This window comes from Vitis vinifera, chromosome 8, assembly GCF_030704535.1.
Source record: "Vitis vinifera cultivar Pinot Noir 40024 chromosome 8, ASM3070453v1".
NCBI lineage: Eukaryota > Viridiplantae > Streptophyta > Magnoliopsida > Vitales > Vitaceae > Vitis > Vitis vinifera.
Genome location: NC_081812.1, coordinates 11,979,589 through 12,001,285, shown reverse-complemented (window position 1 = coordinate 12,001,285; position 21,697 = coordinate 11,979,589). Strand labels below are relative to the sequence as shown.

The window sequence follows — 21,697 nt, the reverse complement described above, 5'->3', positions numbered from 1 at the left end:
CATAGAGATAAGTGATCATGGATTAACTTCTCCCTAGGGAGATCACCCGGTCGTCTCATTTCACAATATCTTTTCTTCACCAACTTTTCCTCTCTACCCACTTCATTTTTCGTTTTCTTCTTTAATATACTCTTTTGGTTCCTTCTTACCTATCAATCTATCATCACAGGGGCTCAACAACCCATGTCGTAATCCCCTTCTTTCTTTACTCTTTACCAATATATAGTAAATTACAAGTGAATCGAACCCTGCTCTCCCAAGATTTCCACTCCAAGATGTTTCCTTCACACCGATCATGAAGTTCTTGAATCATCTCAACAAGTTTTCCATAAACAAATACACATTATTGCTGCTATTGAGTAAGATGTGATTTCATACTTCATGCTATTAATAATTTTTTTTGAGATTTTATCTCTTTTTTCTATTTCTATTTATTCATGTTTGAAGTTTTATGATTTTGGAAGATTCTCCCTGTTCTTTCCAAAAACTTTCACAATTTCAAAAGCACCCTTCGTCTCTGACACGTGTCATTATCATATCACTTTATTAAAACTTAAAAATAATCTTAAGTAAAAATTATAAAAAATAAAAAATAAAAACAAAAACCTTAATAGTTAAGAAAGCATGTTTGTCCTCCAGTGAATAAATGAAGGACCACACCAACATTATGACAGCAAAGCCAACGCACTTTTCTCCTAATCTTCCTCTGGATTCTGGATTTCCACCAAATCTTTGCTTCTCTCCCAGACAAGGACCCAGTTTTGCTTCAGGGTGGTTGATAGTTGCAGAAGAGAAGATAAAACAAGGCTCCTGAAGAAATCCTGGGTGAAGGTGAGCCCATTAATTTTCCTTTTCTGAAAATATTTGTTCTCTTAGATAACAGCGAAGATTCATCCAAAATAAGGGTTTGTGTTGTGTTTGTCAGAAGGTTGAAGAAAGTTGATGGGTCATCACCACCACCACCACCACGATGATGATGAGCATGGTCTCCTCTTGCTGTGCTGTTGCTGGCCATGCTTGGTGGTGTCCTCTATCTTTAGAGGAATAGGGAGATGCGTCTCCGCGGCCGGTTATTCTCTGATGCAGTGCTTCGGATTTGACTGCCACCACCATCACCATTGTCATTTCCACTGATCATTCTTCATTGCTTTGAGACTTGATTTGGGAGGTCGAATTCATGTGGGGTTTTATTTATCTTTCAGGGTTTCTTTTTTTTTTTTTTTTTGAAGACGAAATCTGATCAACAAATAGTTGATATTGTTGGGTTTTGCAGTTTTTCTTAGCTTTGGATGCTTCCGTTTCAGCAATCTGTTACCCAAGAAAATTTGAATCGGTTTTACAAAAGCTTGCTTCCCATACCTCTCAAACACTAAATCCAGATTTTGAAGTTCAATTCTTCAATTTTTAAGAAGATTGGTTGTTATGAGAAATGGGAGCAACATCTAGTATGGGGGTATCTGCTTCCTGGGCTAATTCCCAATTATTTATCCATAGGACCATATCCTCTCAATCTCTTCCGTTGATTTGGAGGCTTCCTAATTTAAATTGATTAGAGGCATGACTTTTTCAGCTGTCGTGTTTGGTTTGAGATGAAGTACCGATGAAAGAAAGAAAGAAAAATTATTTTTCATGTTTAGTTTTCTTATGAAAACTATAAAATAAACAAGAAAAAATAATTAAAATTAGTTATAAATTCTAATATTAATTTTAAATCCATATATTTTTTATTTTTTATTTTTTTTCGAATACATATAAATTAATAATCTCATTAAAATAATAGAATCTTAAGGTCCCCTTTAGGTAGTGTGCTAAATTAATAAAGTCAGATAATATTTTATTCAAGAATCCTTAAGGGTTAAGTAAATATAAATTAATAATTGTAAAAATACATTAAAAAAATAGCAAGCATAAAAAATTCATAATATAATATTGTGTAATTTTTTATAATTTTTATTTTTTAAATTCAATATTAAGGTTTGGATATCTCTTTTTTAAAACTCTTGAATAAAATACTTTTTCTAAATTAATAAATATTCATTTATTGATAAATTAATAATCTTATTATTCAATGTTTTTTTAATAGACTAAAAAACATTAAAATATTAAAGTTTTTTTGTTTAATTAAAAATAAGTTATCAATATCAATAAATATAACATAATTGAACTTATTAACAATAATTTCAGTTTAATTGTATTTATTGATATTTATTTTTAATTAAATAAAAAAATTAAATATTTTGATTTTTTAATTTAAAAAAAAAACAAATACCACCTTAGATAATAATTTCTTTTATTTTTGATAATATTATTTACCTTATATTTTTGTTTAAGCTACCGCATAAATTGTAATCTTGGAGTCGATAGCGGCCAAAATGAAAAATAAAAAAACATGAAGCATATGTATATGAAGGTTTTGTTAAGTGACTAATTTAATTCAAAAAGTCCAAGATCAATTATGTATATCATATCATGTTAGACTAACAATTTAACTTTTAGTTACGGAAAAATATATGATCCCTGGCTGCTTGATGATATTTAGGCCCCTTGGATGTCCATGGTCAATAAGATTGTCGCCTCTACGTCTAAACGCAGCGTTTCGTTCTCAACTTGTATCTTGTATCTCACCTCGTTTTTATCGACCTTGCCATGTGGGTCAAAAAATGGAATCAACCCCCAACTGGGCCCCAATCCAATGGTGTCAGCTAAATGGGCTTGTTCGGCCCAATACCACAAACTCTTGTCGTATTTTCCACGTGTCTTTTTGCGTGAGACACGTCTGACAAATAAAATATTTGTTAATCAAGGGTTTTATCTGTCTGATGGTTGTCACAATGTTCACGTTTTTTATTATTCCTCTACACTCGGCTCCACGCTACTCTCTCTGAGCCACACCAATCAAGGGGCTCAACCCTCACGACACGTAACTTAAATGCGAAGCAAACTCAAGTGTGGCCCACCACTAAAGCCAAGCTGTGGGCCGGGGAAAATCTGGGCCGTCGAAAGGCATGCAATGAGGGAAGCAAATTAACGCGAGAAATTGATCATGTCGCGATCAAACACAATACGGCGTGGATTGAACCCTTTTCTTAAGCCTCCATTGATGGCGGTTCAGATCTCCTATTAGTTCAAGGATACGGGTCGTGCATGAGCTTCTCTTTATGAGTGTATAACGATTAGGCGAAGTGATTTTCTCGGAATAGAATCCTGTTTGGAAAACAGTTAGAAGTTAGAACTGATTAGATCACTTTGTTCTCCTTGGAAGCCTCCTTTGTTTTCCTTGGGATTCTTTTCTTCCTTACACCCAAACCCAATCTCTTCTGCTGAAGACCCTTAAGGGTTTGTGCTTAATCTTTAATTTTTGTTCCGGGTTTGTGTACATCCTGTTTTTACAAGAGGGTTTGGTTCAATTTCATCGAATTTGGGTTCATTTAATTATTACTCGATTTTTGGGGAGAGCCAAGTAAATTGATTTGGTTGATCTTGATTCTTCTCTTTGGGGGAGAATCTGCGGGAAAATGAGGGAAAAGTTAGGGCTTTTAGTGTGCGTATGGTTTGTGTTATGGGGGTCGTGCGTGGGGAGGTTTGTGGTGGAGAAGAACAGCTTGAGAGTGACTTCTCCGGAGTCATTGAAGGACGTGTATGAATGTGCAATTGGGAACTTTGGAGTTCCTCAGTATGGAGGAACCATGGTTGGGACTGTGGTTTATCCCAAAGCCAATCAAAAGGCTTGCAAGAGCTTCGAGGATGTCGAGATTTCCTTCAAATCGAAGCCTGGAGGGTTACCCACCTTTCTTCTTGCCGATCGTGGAGGTGACCTTTTCATTACTTTTCCCTTTCTCGATTAGAATTAGTTTTTTCTTTTAAGCTTGTAAGGCAACTTGTCTGAAAAAGGTTCATATATTGCTGTCGGCGGGTGTGAGTTTATCTTATTTTAATGACCGCTACTGCAAATTCTTTTGGTTATGTTGTTCCAGACGAATTTGTTGTCTTTGTATGTTGTGTGAATTCCCTAACTTTGCAGAACTGAGATTTGTTTGCTTGAATAGAGAATCTCAACTTTTGATCTTTGATGTTTTTAATTGGTGAACATGTTTCTATGGAGATTAAGTTAAAATCTTGAGTGGTATTCGATCTTTGCAAATGGATTTCATTTGTGAAAATTTGTCTATACTAATTTGTTTATGTGCTTTTCTTCTGATATTTCATTTTCGTGATTTTGGGATTATTTTTTGCTTGGTGTAAAAGAAAATGCAAATACTGGTCACTCCTTAAACCAAATATTCCTAAGGCAGCTGAAAGAGTTTTGAAGGGAGACTTGCATGCAATGGTTTTCCAATGTGTCTTTATATTGTTCTGGTCTACTGGTGAAGTGCATTCTTATTTTTGAGATTGCTGGTTTTGCAGATTGTTTCTTCACCTTGAAGGCATGGAATGCTCAGAATGCAGGAGCAGCTGCTATTTTAGTCGCAGATGACAAGATTGAACCTTTAATCACCATGGACACACCTGAAGAGGAGAATGCACATGCTGATTATCTTCAGAACATAACAATTCCCTCAGCACTTATTAGCAAATCTTTTGGGGACAGTATCAAGAATGCTCTATCTAAGGGTGACATGGTTAACATAAATCTTGATTGGAGGGAGTCTCTTCCACATCCGGACGAGCGGGTTGAGTATGAATTCTGGACAAATAGCAATGATGAGTGCGGGCCGAAGTGTGAGAGCCAGATTGAGTTTGTTAAGAACTTTAAAGGAGCTGCTCAGATATTTGAGCGGAAAGGGTATACTCAGTTCACCCCACATTATATAACTTGGTATTGCCCAGACGCTTTTATTTTGAGCAAGCAGTGCAAGTCTCAGTGCATCAACCATGGGAGATACTGTGCCCCGGATCCTGAGCAGGACTTCAGTAGAGGGTATGATGGGAAGGATGTTGTGGTTCAAAATTTGCGCCAAGCTTGCTTTTTTAAAGTGGCCAATGAAAGTGGAAAGCCTTGGCTTTGGTGGGACTACGTTACTGATTTTGCAATTCGTTGTCCAATGAAAGATAAGAAGTATTCTAAAGAGTGTGCAGATCAAGTTATCCTGTCTCTTGGTAAGGTTAAAAATAGGGCAATTTATGATTTTATCTTTGTTCCATTTATTTATTCATTTATTCATATTGTTGCATTGTGTAATTTAGTGTAAAGTTGTGGTCGACCTTTTAGAGTTTTCAGAATTTTTATATAATTTCCAAGTTTATTGTGATACATGTTTGCACAATTATATTGCATTGTGTGAAGCTTGCGGGATTCTGACAATTTGAGTGGTTCCCTGATTACCGATTGAAAGTTACTTTATTTTCTGTAATTGGCCCATCCATGTATGGATGCTTGTGTTGATGTTTTTGTTTATTTTATTTATGAATTGATCTTTTTTTTTTTTTAGTTGTTTTGGCTTACCAACTGGCTGCTCCATAATTATTCTCAAACTTTTTAATTTATCTCTGAAAAGTTTGCAGAACTTCTCACTAGACACCACCTGTGATTTTTTGAGTTTTTATGGTCTCTTATCTGTTTAATTTCTGAATTCTGATGTAATTGTCACATAAAATAATATTTGAATCCTGAATGTGCCACTGTGAGCCACCTCTTACCAATCTGGACTGTCTAATGTTGTGGCCGGAATTCCACAAAATGGGTCATTCAAATGTTAATGTCATTATGTTGTCTAGGGTGGGTTTTCTGCTCACTCATTATTTGTTTTTTTTTTTTTTCCTAAACCATTGAACCTTTGTTCACCCTTTTTAGCTATCTGAGGTTTTTTTTTTTTTTTCCCCCTTGATGATGAATATTCAATTGCTCTTTTCTAGGTTCAACCTTCAGTCTCATCATTTTTACTTTTTATTCACTATAAATATAAACTTAAGGAAAATGGGTACAATCAATCTTGTAGTTTCAGGAATGTTGGATGAAATACCTCAAAATGTTCATTGGGCATTAGCCTGATTGTATATCATCAAGTATATATTCTTGGATTTGCAGATTATACATTGGTAGTCAATTTATTTTGTCTCTTGTGATATGCTTAAAAGGTGTTGATGTCAAGAAGATAGACCAATGTATTGGAGACCCTGAGGCAGATGTGGATAATCCAGTTCTTAAAGCTGAACAGGATGCACAGGTGAAAGAGACTATCTATGACTAATACTCTTGTATATTGTCTTCTCAGATTTTGCTGCTTGCTTGTATTTTATTGTTTGTGATTTTCCATTTTCTTTGAGTTTTGGCTTCAGATTGGCAAAGGCTCCCGTGGGGATGTGACTATATTGCCCACACTTGTAATAAACAATAGACAGTACAGAGGTTTGTGGCAGTATTTATAGAGAATTTCAGTTGCTAGCCAACTCCTTGGGCTGTTTCCGTAACCTTTACTGCTGCTTGGTTTCAGGTAAGCTGGACAAAGGAGCAGTTCTCAAGGCCATTTGTGCCGGTTTCCAAGAGACCACTGAACCAACCATTTGTCTTAGTGACGGTAATTATTCATAAGCCTTGCCCATCAAACTGCACTTTGGCTCCTATATTTGTTTTTTTGTCTGCAATTGCCAAATTAATGTCCGTCATAGCATGTCATATCACACCACAAAGCAAGCTCCCATCCCCCCATATTTGGGTGAACACACAGGAATGAACTCGCTTTTAACATTGTTCAATTTATTACTTTCTAAAATTGTCAATTTTTTTGTTTATATTTAGAGGAACTAAAATGCTCCTGCTTAAATTTCATCCAGGTTTTTCCTCCCCAAGATTTTCCCCTATCCCCTGCTGACATGCATGCAATTTCACTTGATCAGAATCTTGTTGATTCTTTACTGTCTATAATCTTGAATCTTGTTTTCTCACTTCCGAGGATATGTATCAAAGTCCAATTCAATTTTATTCAGATTATTATTATTTTTTTAATTTTCCTGAACATGACCCTGTCTCTGTTATGATTGTTGATGCAACCATCTTGGCATAAACTTATTACTGAAGCCTGGCTTTAGTGATGTCATAATTAAGAATTAGTTTGATGCTGTTGTGTCTATTATCTTACATTCACATGTTCATTTGGTGCAATATCGGTATATTTAGTGAAGAAGAATTGTCATGTGCATCTTTTTTAATGGTTGAAAATCTAAGTAAAAGCCAATTGCTAGTTGCACTAGACTTTTTCTTCATCCACTAAATTACATTAATTCCTTGTGAGAGGGGACTTTTGTGAAGTAGTGTTACCATCTTAGACAAGTTTTACTTACATTATTGGCTTACTAGTGTCACTTATATTATTGCCTTACAAGTGTTACTTGTATTATTGGCTCCATGTCTAATAACTTTTAATTTTTTATGCTAGCAGTTGTAACTTATTCACAGAATGTAAGTTAGGGGATGGGGGTTGTTTATTTTCTTTAACTTATGAAAAATATTTAAAGCTTAAATTTCTTTCTTACAGCCCTGTTTAGCATTTCATGATTGATCTACAATGAATGGACCATGCTTTTTACTTCGGCTAGATGTGTTTTGCTGGAAATTGTTTACATAATGAGGTTGGGTTATGTGGCGTTGATCATGGTCTAGTGTATATTATATTATTTAGGAAATAAATTGTGGTATGAAGCAAATGAGTACACACCCTTGTGGAATCAGTATTCATCTTCTTCTGTTAACTGTTCTCTACAGAGGTAGAGACAAATGAGTGTTTGGAAAATAATGGTGGATGCTGGCAGGATAAGGCTGCTAATATTACTGCATGCAAGGTACTTTTATGTCTTTTGCCTGTTTCCTGTTATGCGTTCTCTGCATGTCTTCGTTTGGGATTCAATGGTTCTCTGTTATGGTGTTCTTCTGATCAAATAATTTTGTTATAGGATACATTTCGGGGCAGAGTGTGTGAATGTCCTATTGTGCAAGGCGTCAAGTTTACTGGTGATGGTTATACTAATTGTGAAGGTGAGTGTTCTATTTATGGATTACAGGCTTAAATTAATCCTCATGTTGTATTTCTATAATAGATCCATATGTTTAGCAATTGTGTCTCCAATATTATTAGAACTGGCCATTTGACTTTTACATGAATTTATATAGTTTTATTGACCTCATGTTTGAGCATGTATTGTTTGAACAGCTTCAGGAGCTTTACGCTGTGAAATCAACAATGGAGGCTGTTGGAAGGACACCAAAGATGGCAGCACATACTCTGCTTGTGTTGTAAGTGTTCCAATTTCTATGTGTTCTAGATTTCTCCCTCTCTCATAATACTCTCTTCTCATGACAATGATCATTCTATTACATTTTCTTGGTTTTAATTTAAGTGGTTCTTCAATTGATTTTTCAGGATGACAATTCAAAAGGTTGCCAATGCCCACAGGGATTCAAGGGAGATGGAGTCAAAACTTGTGAAGGTACTGCATTTGCTCTTCTTGGTGTCTCTGAACTGTAGCATTACACAAGGATAATTGGGCTTGTTCAGGCATACCCATTCATTTTAGGTTCCTGGCTAATTATCTATAGTCATGCCATATATATTTATATAAGTTCAGAAATCTGGATTTCCTGCCTTCACTATGTAACCACCTCTGTCAATGAATCAACACTAGATGCATTTTATAATTGTTGTTTCATCTCTTCATTCATAACCGATTCATACTGACAGATGGTTCAATGCATATTAATGTTCATTGTTATAGATGTGGATATATGCATATGATTTCAGAAATCTGGATTTCCTGCCTTCATTATGGAACCATCTTTGTCGATGAATTACCGCTAGATGCATTTTTCATCTCTTCATTCATAACCAATTCTCCTTTGACATTCATACTGACAGATGGTTCTATGCATTATCAATGTTTACTGTTTTATAGATGTGAACGAATGCAAGGACAAGGTTGCCTGCAATTGTCCAGAGTGCAAATGCAAGAATACCTGGGGAAGTTATGAGTGCAGCTGCAGTGGCAATTTATTGTACATGCGAGAACATGACGCCTGTATAAGTGAGTATTTTTCTGAATGCTTCTGCTTTCCTTTTTCGATGTAAGGATCCTAGTGAGAAAGAAATAATAACCTGTCCAATTCACCACCATAAAACCCAAGTATCTAAACCACACTGAGTATGCATTTGAGTCTGTGCTAGTGAGCATTTAGGTTCATTTTGCTCCATGATCTAGAGGGATAGCACCATAACAACCTGCCTACTTAAACTGATTTATGCTGGACCGTGCATCACATATAAACTCGGAATTTGGGATTTATTTGGTATATAAGCTCTGTGATGTTCTCCATTATTGATAATTATTGGATTTCCTTTTGAGGCTTAGCACCTGGTTCTTTGTTTCTGATTATATTGGGCACTGCTGCTGATTTCCTCCATCTGGGAATATATGCAGGTAAACATGTTAAAACAGAGGTTAGCTGGAGCTTTATTTGGGTCATCATTCTTGGATTGGCAGCAGCTGGAGTTGGAGGATATGCCCTGTACAAGTACAGAATCCGGGTATGCTGATGTTTTCTGACATTCTTACACAATAGGCGTGCGTGCATGGGATTTATGGATCAGATTTTAACTATTGGTTTATTATCCTAGTTCATTCTGGTTGAAATTTACTGAATCCTACTTAAATAAATATAAATATAATTAAGGCAAGGTAGACTTTGATACTTAAGCCTGATTAGTATTTATCAACAAAAATCTTAAAAACGTAACTACTGAGTGAGATGTGTAATGCATGGATACCTAGATTAATGTGGTACGTGCCTGTAATTGCTATATGGAAATAGGATCAATATGATTGTGTTAATGACAACTTCCTTTTGCTGTTGCAGAGATACATGGATTCTGAGATTAGGGCAATCATGGCACAGTACATGCCTTTGGATAATCAAGGAGAGATTCCAAATCATGTTCCCCATGGGGACATTTAGACAATTGGAGTGGCGGATGGAGGTAGATGAAAAAGAGGAGAAGAGGAGAGACATGCCCATGTCCTAAGATCCTCTCCCCACATATTTTTCATCATCTGTGGAGATGTTAAAACAGAAGCTGGTGGCTGTTGTCATGTAGGAATTACACTTGCATTTTGTGTGGGAAGTCTGACTTCTTGCATCCACATACTACTTTTTTCACTGTTTTTTCATGTAAGACATTTGTTTATCCTACTCCTTAATGTATATTTGAATCTTAATTAGCTAGCATACTTCCATAAAGCTACAAAAATTTTCCCACTTACGATGTGTTTCCGTGGATCTCAATACGGAATTTTTAATGGATATTTTTTTATTTATCGTGATTTTTTCGCATTTCAACCAATATTTTATCTATTTATCACGATTTTCCTACCCCAAGCAAACATACTATTCATTAATGATATGAACTATGTCTTATATATTTTGTATTCACACTTCAATTTTATATATATTTTTAAAATAAAGTTTTAATATATATATATATTAATTTTTAAATTCGATTTAATTTATTAAAAAAAAAAGCAAAATCATGAATTTATAATATATATATATATATATATATATATCATAAAGTAAATAAATTATTATTTTAATATTAAATTTATTTTCAAACTTTACAAATTATTATTTTAGTTTTAAATGAGTTTTTTTAACATTTTCATGACTTTTTATACTTTTTAGATATTTCTCAATATATCCTAATACATTCATCTTAATATATCCATAAAAATCAAGTTACAGGATATGGTTTTGCTTGGAAACTGTCATCCCCATATAACAATTTCATGCGGGTATTTGTGAGAAAAAACTTGAGAATCTGCCATTTTCATACTGATGCGTTCATTCTGACCCACAGGACAGTACTTGGTCCATATGGAAATGGCTGTTGGTCATAATGTACCTGCTCCTATTAGAAATTCTGGTTACTAGTGGGTTCACAAATTATCAGACGCATCCATAAAACAACTGTCATACTGCCATTTCACGACGAATTTTTTTTTAGAGAAAGGAGCGGGAAAAAATGAGGAAAGCAATCCAAAAAAAACACCATTTTTATCCTCTGAAAATGGCAACCGCCTCATTTATCACCTCCCACATCGGGAGAATGTTCACCATATTATTCTGTAACTACGGATCAACATTACACAAACGAAACTTCACAAAAACTCGGATTCAGCACTCTCCCAACCGCCTCATGCATGTTTACCTTTTGAAATCTTCAAGCTTTTTAAGAGAAATAGCAGCCCGATTAGCCTCCTACCTGAAAAGCACATACATGGATCAGTTTAGCATGCTTATATATATATATATCATCAACCAAGGAGTGCTTCCATTCTGGCAGATACAAAAGATTTAAGATTCATACAGGAATCTTTCCATCCGAGTAAGTTCATATCCAGTTATCTCACTCTTGCACTTCCACTGAGTGGCAGTACAAAACATGCAGATTGCATCTTTCCATAGTAAATTGCATGAAAACCACCGTAATGTGTCGATCCAACTAACCTTGCACAGATGCACTAATTTTCCTTCCCATCTTCCCCATTCGACCCTTTTATCAGATCACCATCCAACATGATCCTATACAAATAAAATGCCACCATTGCACCACTGCAGACAGCAACAACTTATCAGCATCCACTCAAATGAAATTCACTATAATTTGAGCTTCATATGAACCCAATTTTGGATGACGTAGAAACAGAGGTCCAAAATATATGGAAAATGCCTAGATGACCATCTCAAATATATATAGATATGAAAATGCATATCTTCAACATATTAACTTTGAGTATCATAACAAAATTCAGATATCAAAAGGATGTGTGTTCCAAGAGAGAGATCCTCAAAAGAAGCAAGAACAAGCAACCCTAAATTTCCCTCAGTAATTCTAATTAGGTGGATGAACATGTCCAAAGATTTAGTACCCACATAGATCAACACAAAATGCTTTATATGAAACTACTAGACATTCTTAAAAATTCTTGACACCCTAAACCAAAATCATTCTATGAATAGATCTTATGATCAATTTAATGCTGCTGTTCCCACTATCCTATGCCCTGATGTTGCAGTAAATCAAACACGATTGATGGATGGCACCAGCACAGCAGACCCTAGTTGCCTTGACTAGATAAAAGCAATAAATCACTTAAAAAGGAATGATAAAAGCAAAGACATTAATCCATATGTGGCACTTATGTCATATATATAAAATTCCAAAGATGAACAAGTACCAACCCAAGCCTTATTACTGTTAATTGCCCTCAGACTTATTAAACTGTGACTTACCTATTTGTGCCTCAACAATGAACAATCTCTAGGCTCAGTTTGGTTCTCAAAAATAATGAGGAAAATTTGGGGAATAATTCAGAATGGCTTCCTTATAATTCCTAAGCATTTTTCTTTACCAATTGATTCTATCCAACAACTAAAAGAAGGGTTAATTTCAACCATAAGCAGAATGTGCTTTCCTTTCTACTGAATTTTAAGCTGCAGGCAAAGTGACATATAACTCCACACAAGGCACTCATATATGGCTTTCAAATGCTCATTTTGTCACTGGCTTGTATGGAAAAGTGACTCCACACCAGAATCACAACAAGAACCATCAACTGTTATCCCAATTCCCAATTGGTTGTGGTCAGCTTAATGGTAGCATAATTATCCTAAATGCTGCTGCTTGGTAAGTAGGAAGGAAATCAAATCCTAGTAATGGATACTTTGTAACCAGTATGCACCATGCTACAAAGTCATAGTATTGATCATTGACTCGGGACGTCCTTATGTGCATTAGTCTCAGCATCCCAGATTGGTATCAGGAAATACACAAAATATAAGTAAAAAAATTTAGAACAATAATGAAAATTATCATAAGAGTAAATAAAATTGAATAGATTCAAAATTTTAATAAAATAAAATTCTAAATACGTTATATTATTTAAATAGCAATAATACTACTCACTCCAATTGGTTTATGATAATATTAAGAACTATATGCTCTTGATTGATTAGACTAGTTAATTTTATATATATATATATATATATATATATATATATATATATTATTTTCTTCAATTCATAAATGCTAAATAATTGATTGATTAATATGGGATGATTTGATAAGAGTAATACAATTCAAGTAAAATGATATTTATATTTGAAATTTATTGTAATTAATTTGGATAATATTTACAAAACATTTATCTAAATTTCTTTTAAGTTGTTTTGTTACATATACTTATATTAAATTATATAATCATATTTAATGATTATCCAAATATCCTAATAATTGTTAAATATTCTAACTATAATATATGTGCATATAATATACATGTGGTAAATTTCCTAAATTCCCAATTCAACATGATTTTAGTTCATTATATATGGATATTTAATTAATATGATAAATAAATTGTTATAAAATAGAAATATCACACTAACAAAAACGCAATTGTTTTAATATAAAATATACTTTACCAAAATTCTCAATCCCAAAATGCAATATAGAAGAGGGACTGCTCTCGACATTATCCCAACCAAGACATGGGTGAAATTGAAAATAAGATATCACTAGAGATTCACTGTTGACAAACAAAGCTGATTCAGACTCCAACAAGGTTGTCCATGGCTTTCAGCTTCTCATGGAAGAACTGAATAGTGAAGACAAGGGAGTCACATTCGTTTCTTTCTTCCTCATTTTCTTCCATTGCAAAGGGAATCTCCATGTAATTCAAAGATATATTTTGGTTTTTTAAGTGCACTACGTTGGATCAAAACTAATTCGGAGTGGTTTCGATAAATAGGCTGGTTCCACAGAGTTGTCTCAGGAACTTGGCAGAGTTGACCGAGTCAAACTGGTTTGAGGCAAAGTCCATGCAGAAATGTGAATTGAGTATTGAACTCATGGCTGACCTTGCCGAGGTGGATACTATTCGTCTAAGTCGTACCAGACTCAGCTGATACTTTGACCCTTGACCATTTGTTTCCTTAATCAAATTGCAAAAGCTAGTGTTAAAGAATACAAATTGACCTTATGATCCTATGAACAAAACCTACAGATATAGTGGCAACAATCCTACAAACTCCTCAAATTAGGAGTTCAACCTGGGGAGGAAGGTGCCATGACAGCAGTCAAATCTTCTACTGATACGTTGAAAATTGGATTAGAACACTCTTCAAGGATTTAGATTACTTTCACAAGCAGCTCTAAAGCAGACATCAAATCTTATATGAATTGAAACCAATGTCCTAGGAGACCGATTGGTGGCAAGAGGTGGACCTGAATTGAACCTTTATCTAGACCAGTTATTTCCAAGGAATAAGTCTTCACAATAAAAGATAATGATCATCGCTTGCTGGTTAGGAGAATCAGCTGCTTTGTCAAACATAACTAAAATTCCAATTTGGAGTGGCCTAAAAGTGTTCGAGCACACATGCTCTTATGTCCACCCAGATCCATACCATGCAACCCAGCACTAAACCTCCTAAAGAAAAGATCAATCTCATTGCTTACTGAAATATGGACATGCTGCTTAGTTAAAAGAACAAAAATTCCATATTTGCTCTAGCTTCTAAAAACAAATTTAAAAACACATATTTAGTCATGCCCAGAAACACAAAAGATATAGCTTAAAGAATTTTAAGAACCTGATGATGGTTGCCAAGCGAGTAGAAAACGATGGTTTCTGCAAGAATAAAAAATTTGAAGAAAAAAATATCAAATATTTGAAAGGTGCCATCGATTTTAACCAGTGCATGAAGCACTTTAGAAATAAAAAAGAGAGGATTTGATGAAGAGCCCCTTACCTGTGACAGTAAGCATATCTCCCTCAGAAAAATAATACCTGCTATAGCTGCAGAATAAACAGACCAGATAAAAAAATGAATTCCAAACCAAAGTATAACATGCATAAGATAAAAACAATTGTGAAAATGTCCTGTATTTCTAGAAACAATCGTCAGTTTAATCTCCAAATGAAATCATTAACTTGGAAATTTTAAGTGAAAGGATCAAACACACCTTGGCTTCACATCTACATCCAAAATTAATACTATCCTGATGAATACCAAATGATTGCATAATCACATTATTAACCACGACCTTAACATCTAGATGTTGACAACAGACAAATGTGGAGACAGATAGACTACCACTTGTACCATAATAGCTGATAAGTAGCAATCTTGGACAACCAGTTCCACCACAACAAGGTCTACCTATTACCATCATTAATATTTCATTTTAACTTAAAGATGCTTAAAGTAATTACCTCATCCTCTTCATTTAAAAAAAAAAAGGCATTTCTCCAACCGTTCTCAAATTCTATAATAGATTTTACTCCTTAACCATTAAACATAACAATCAGAAAGAATAAATAATGGACTCTTTAATAATTTAGATTTTTCTATCCAGGGTTACAAGTAACAACATTCATCTCCTATTACCATGCAATTTGAAACCGTATGTTCTATCGCATTGGATGTATGTACCTCTGAGTAAGCGTACCAGGCCCCAAAATCATAATAAATCAGAGCAGGAGGATGGACTTATAAGATCTATAACAGAATGAACTATGATTAATAACACTGGTTGTACAATAGCACCTAGATGCTATACTAGCTATATATAAAGCCGCAACTAGGGCGGGTCCAATCCATGCCCAACCTGATGTTCAAGTTGGTGTTAGTGAGGTTTGAATGGGTTAGGGTCTCGCTTGGGTTAGAAAAACACCAAATCTGTAAATATTAGAGTTGATGGAGGTTGAAGGTCCAAGCAACCCATCAAAACTCAAACCGGCACATTATTATTTATTTATTTATAATTGTATTATATATTTTTTATTAAAATACAAAAAAATATAAAAATGATAAGAAATAATTCTAACTTTTCTTAATTTTAAATTATATTAGATTAATGAGTTTATCATTTCCCCTAAACTGATAAAGTATCTTTGATAGTTGACATATGAATTTATAAATAGTTATTTATGTTAAATTAGTAACTAATGATTTATATTATGAATTTGAGATATTTAGCTTTTATATCTTCTTTCATGATATAACTTATAATTTATAGATTTTAAAATAATTTTTTTTATTTGATAACCCATAGGAACTTGCGATAATCCATTGGAACTCAAATTGTCCACGGGTTTGGTACGAGTTAGGAATTCCCAACCTGACCTTGGGTTGGGTTTGGTACTAATTAACCTTTTAACTCGCCCAAGTTGCAGTCTTAGCAATATATAAGTAACAAAACATTGAACTCTAAGTTGAATCATCTATGCCACAGTTTTTGTTTCATTGTTACAGGGGTAGTAAGGAAAATTTGAGAGAGAGAGAGAGACTGCAGATAATATTGTTATAGGTGCAGGGAATTGTGAGGACAAATAGTCTCTAATAAAAAAAAAAATGAGTACAAAGTCACTGACAACAATTAATTAAATATGTATGATATGAACTAAAAGTAGTATATAGAAGCCTTCAAAAACTTTGTACCACATGCACACAAGGACTCTCTTCCTCAGTGAGGGCACGGTAGTATGAAATATGCTTGTATCTAAATTGGGCACTAATTTTATAGAAGGGACCAAAACCTTAATGGCAGAGAATACTTTTTTTCCACATCTGAAGTCTATGAAACAACAGCAATTTCAGTCTTCCCAAAAACCAGAACGAGGAGGGATCTCCAGACCAACAACCTCAAAATATACAAGTTTATGATGTTAAAACATGTAATGACAGAGTTGGACAGGCATTTTTCACCCGACAGGCTCAAGGGAAAACATCCCTTTTCAGATGCATAGTGCTATAACCAACTATGATGGACTCACATGGATCCACAATTTAAGTTAGAGAAGTTATTTTAAAGGCAAGAAAACTGTAACGAATTACCAAATTCCAGCCTGATACCAGGATACTAATCAAGTTGGACTATAATTAGAGATATGCTTATCAACGGCTATCATAACAAATTATCCATTTTCCAAATGCTTAAGACACTTCGACACATTTATTTTCACATACCTAAAATTTTCAGGTCATATAGATTATGCAAAATGGAAGTTGATTCAATGTTGCTGAAAGGGTATTGCATTATCACAAAACCAAACAAAGATGACCAAACGTAGGGATTGGAGCAAAGGCTTTCTAGACCCTTGTCCACTGTCAGTGTGACCATGCAATCAGAAAAATCACTTACCGAAAAGGCTAAATTCTAAATCTGGGTGTCATGAGGTGAAACAGGTAGTTTAGGTATTTTATACTACTGCAAGATAGGCACTGCAAACATATACATGAAAAACTAAGATACAAATTGTTCACAAGGAATGAATAAAAAAAGAGAGGTTAGAGAAAGCACACATTCGTTAAATTGCATTAGAACTTTCAGTTCAACAAAATTGCAATATCTCAAGGAAAGAAAAAGTTTAAAAAACCAAGAGCAAACCTTCCAAAGAAAAAAAAAATATTGGAAAAGGAAGGAATTTTTTTTATAGGTAAAAAATTGATGTAAAGAAATTCCTAAGGGTATTTAAAATTATATTTAATGCATAAAAATAAGTGTACTATAAGACTTCATTCAGTGATATGTTTATTTCTTTATTAACTAATGCCGTCAAGGCATAAAGCATATATATTACATAAGACACGAACTGAAGCTTTAACATTAGTGCACTTAACGCTAAGATTTAGGGCATTCCACCTGAACCCAATCAAGGGGCAAACCCCATAACATTTTCATAAAGTGGTGTAGAGGTCCTAATGCCTGGCCCTTAGCTCTGTTGTTTAAAGACATACTATCAAGTAACTAGAAAAATAAAAATAACAACATGAACTTCAAAATCAGGCATTCAATACCTAATTTTGCGCGTACTTAAAGCCTTCAAACATTGAGGTAAAGTTCCATAAATTTACAAAATCAGACGCATAATGTAATTAATCACATAAAACCAGTGAAAAAAAGGAAAGAAAGAAAAATCAATTCCGTTCATTTCCTCCTATTTTGATATGGAAAATAAATGGTTGATGAACAAAGAACCCTAGCAATTCTAATAGTAAAGACACATTCTAATACCGAACTAATATGGCAATATGAAGCATATTTTAGAAGCTAGCCTACTAAATAATCAGTTAATGACAAATTATCTCCTTCAAATAATGCCATATGGTTTTGATTGTATATTGACTATATTCTGTTGGATTACTAACCTGTCTGCCCCTTCAAAGCTAGAGCAAGTGATTCCCCCTTTTTCCATGCTCTCAAACTTGAGATGCTTAATGCCAAAAGAGCACCACCTAGTATAACACCAAACCTAACGGCAGGAATGCTTCCAGTTAGCATGAAGGAAAGTAAGCCACCAACAGAAAGAGCCACACCTGAAAAGCATAAAAATGGAATGAAGAAGATTGAAATCCCAAAACAGGGACACTGCACACCATCCTCTTAATCTTGATACAAACTCTGGGTTAGGATTTAAGCACAAAACCCCATAAGATAAAAACATGAAATAATGAAAACTAGGACGTCAAATATATTCATGCATTGTCATACATTACACATACCATATGGTATCCCAAGGTAAAAGTCACGAACTTTAGAAATTTTATCCAGATCATCACTTGGGGAAGTAAATGTTTCCACAACATCCTTCAGTGGGACAGGGGAATTCTCTGCTGCTAAAGACAGATATTCTTTACCATCTTCACCAATTACTTTTGCAAGCTCATTCAAATCTTGGCTAGCCTTGTCTGCTTGAGCTTTCAACTGCTTTGAAGTTTCAATTAAAATGACTTTTGCTCTTTCAGAGTATATCTCATATGCTTCTTGTGACACAGACTGCATCTTCAAAGCTTGTTCTTTTAAAGAAGCTAGTGTCTTCTGCCATTCTTCCTCTGATGCTTCAGCTCCTGCTCCAACATTAGTATTTTCCTTCTCCACTTCAATCTTTGACTGGAAAACAAAGACTAGATCAAATTTGAAAAGGAAGTAGAAAAGAAAAACAACATGAGCAAAAAGATAAATAAAAATAAACTGCATGCTTGACTCAGAAAATCAGTCATCCAAATAAATAAAAAGACACGCATAGAAATTGAGAGATGTTTTATCATTGAACGAGGTAGTGATTAGTGAAGAGGAAAATATAGCTTTGTATGACTACCATGACTTATCTAGTTAATCACCTTCTTTTCCCAACTATTCCACTTCTTTCAATTGGGTTGATATCTAAGCCTGGAAACCCCACAATAATTCCAAACATCTGGCAGGGAAAATTGGAGGGAAAGAGACCAGAGACGACAAGGTAAGTTACCATTATGTAAATTTCCATTTCATATTCTTTCCTTCTACTTCCTGGACAACCAAACATAGGATAAGCTTCTTCACGACCTTTAAATTGCAACAAAAACCAACCAAATTCTAGGAAAGCCAGAATTCATTATCAAACAACAGAAACAAAATGCAGCAAACTCAAAACCGAACAAAAAGCAAAGCAATAGAAGAAGAAGATAAGACAGAGATAATCAAACAAACAATACGCACAGAGTTGCTCAGAGCTACAGAACCCTAATTAAGAAGTAGAACTAACCGAATCCTCCCGAGAAGCTGCAGATGCCAGCACCAAACGGTTGCACGAAGTCCGACGAGTGAGTGGGACCAAACCATGGCCGAGACCTATGGGAGAAAGGGTGCGAGCCACAGCGGAGACTCCATGAGGTCGAGACCGAGGCCGAGGCCCGAGGAGAGAAGCGAAGCGCAGAGATGATGATGATTGTGATGATGGATGATAAGGTGTTATCCTCAAGGGAGAACCGGTGGTAGGGCTAGGATTAGGGTTAGGGCTAGAGAGTGAGATGGACTCGAGTGTTACAGACATTGTACTGAGCTCTGTGGGAAGAGAGGGGCAAAGAAACTGAGGAGAGAAATGAGGGGAGAAGCGGGAGCAACAGAAGGGGAATGTGTAAAGAGCGCCTGGGTGTGAGATGCGCCACTGGGCTGGGCCTTGGGGCTGAAATGGGGGCAACCTGGGATGCTATGTGGACACGTAATCAACACCTATTTTATGATGCGACCCCACTCAATCATTTCCTGGCAACATATCGCTTTTGTCGTACTCGGCTCAGTGCTTTGCTTTCCCATCGTATATATGCAAGGTGCATACTATCACCATGAGATGCGATGCACACGATTTTTACTCCCATGTTAGAGAATTTTTCTTTGGAATTTTTTCTTTTATGCCATGCCTGCAGTCCGAAGCAAGTATTCATCTAAAGAAGAAAAAACGTCCATTTATATTCGAGGGAGAGGATTTTTACTCCCATGCTAGAGAATTTTTCTTTGATGTTTGCAGTATGAAGCAAGTATTCTTCATCCATTTCTATTAATTATGGCCAAGTAAGCATTCTACTGCAATATGGAGAAGTCTTCCCTCGCTAGTCGCTTCAATACATGGAGGGCCCTGAGGTGATGTGTCTTTTTCGATAAGATTGGAAAGCGAAACTTATTTAAATTTTCTATTAAGCATCCATTCGTATCTTTGTGGGCCATGGACATCTAAGAAGTTTATGGGCCCTCCTAATTAGAGTGTAAATTCGGGCTGCCATGCCAGCCCAAGCCCAAGATTTCAAGCTTTGGGTGGGATGAAGCGTAGTTTTCGGACTTTTGAGATGATTTTGGGATGAGTTGGATGGGTCCATTATCTAAGTCTAACCCATAAAATTTCAAGCGAAGTTCAGATTCGAGCATTTTTGGGCTCAAAAGGGCCCTACATCAGGAATTGGGGGAGCGCCCACTGCATGCCTGGCCCCCCGGACCATATGTTATGTTGAATACTAGTTGACTATAAATGCATTTAGGGTATGTTTGGTATATGATAATGGAAATTGATATTTTATTTTTATTTGTATTTTCTCTCTTGAAAATGAATGAATTTGGTGATTTCAATTATTGCATTTGGATGTATATAGAAATGCAATGTTGGAATAATAATTTGTTTCTATTTCAATATTAAGTAAAAATGGGAATGTCAGATGAAAACAAAAAATTGTCAATAATATTCATAAATATGGTTTAAGATTTTTATTTTTATTTTTATTTTTAGTTTTATTGAAAAAAAAAAAAAAAACTCATGTTGTAGATAGTTTGAAATAATTTTTTATTTTCATTTAAAAAACCCTTTGGAATTTTTATTTTATTTTTGCTAAATAATAAAACTTATTTGGGCATATGATTTAAAAATAAAATTGTTTAAAAAAAATTATACTACCATTTGGTTATTGCTCCTTTAAAACAATTTTTAAAAACAAAATAAAATGGAGAATTGTTTTCCTAGTTTTTTTTCATTAGAGAAAATAAATTTCAAATCAAGTGAGAATTTGTATTGAAATTATTCCTAAGTTTAATAATTTTAAAAAATAATTTAAAACTCAATATATATATATATAAATAATGACTATGAAAATAATAGACATAATTAATGTTTTAAATTCCTTATTAAATCTTGCAATCTTTAAAAATAATTTGAAATTAAAAAAAAACGATTGATTAATTATAGATTAAATAAAGTAATTTAAAATGTGATCTTCATAATTGAATAATACATGTATGCATATAATGAAAGTTTTGGTTTATTTATACATAAAAAAAATTAAATTTTATTTATTTTGACATTTATTTAAAATAAAATAATATTAGAAATTACTAATTTTAATAAAATC

General features: G+C 34.4%; 2 protein-coding genes across 4 annotated transcripts; one reads left to right on the top strand and one right to left on the bottom strand.

Moving 5' to 3' along the window:
- The first annotated feature begins 621 nt into the window (after positions 1-621).
- Positions 622-10,305, top strand: LOC100265315 (vacuolar-sorting receptor 1). 3 transcript variants are annotated; one of them, XM_059738966.1, is made up of 13 exons: positions 622-831; positions 926-3,810; positions 4,405-5,097; positions 6,076-6,164; positions 6,277-6,346; positions 6,432-6,515; positions 7,700-7,776; positions 7,888-7,969; positions 8,145-8,227; positions 8,355-8,421; positions 8,884-9,012; positions 9,406-9,512; positions 9,842-10,305. In XM_059738966.1, exons 2-13 carry the CDS (start codon positions 3,516-3,518, stop codon positions 9,938-9,940), a joined length of 1,875 nt encoding a protein of 624 aa, XP_059594949.1. In that variant the 5' UTR covers positions 622-831; positions 926-3,515; the 3' UTR covers positions 9,941-10,305. The 3 variants fall into 3 exon arrangements, with proteins under 3 accessions (XP_059594949.1, XP_059594950.1, XP_002267833.2); XM_059738967.1 differs by having other exon boundaries at positions 642-831; positions 929-3,810; XM_002267797.5 differs by having other exon boundaries at positions 678-831; positions 936-3,810.
- A 711-nt stretch (positions 10,306-11,016) lies between these two features.
- LOC100243025 (protein FATTY ACID EXPORT 3, chloroplastic) lies at positions 11,017-20,010 on the bottom strand. Its single transcript, XM_002271832.4, has 7 exons — positions 19,570-20,010; positions 18,548-18,935; positions 18,194-18,361; positions 14,792-14,838; positions 14,633-14,670; positions 11,489-11,593; positions 11,017-11,243 (listed from the first exon to the last, which is right to left on the bottom strand). The coding sequence occupies exons 1-6, from the start codon at positions 19,855-19,857 to the stop codon at positions 11,503-11,505; spliced, it is 1,020 nt and encodes a 339-aa protein (XP_002271868.1). The 5' UTR covers positions 19,858-20,010; the 3' UTR covers positions 11,017-11,243; positions 11,489-11,502.
- Between the last annotated feature and the right edge of the window lie 1,687 nt (positions 20,011-21,697).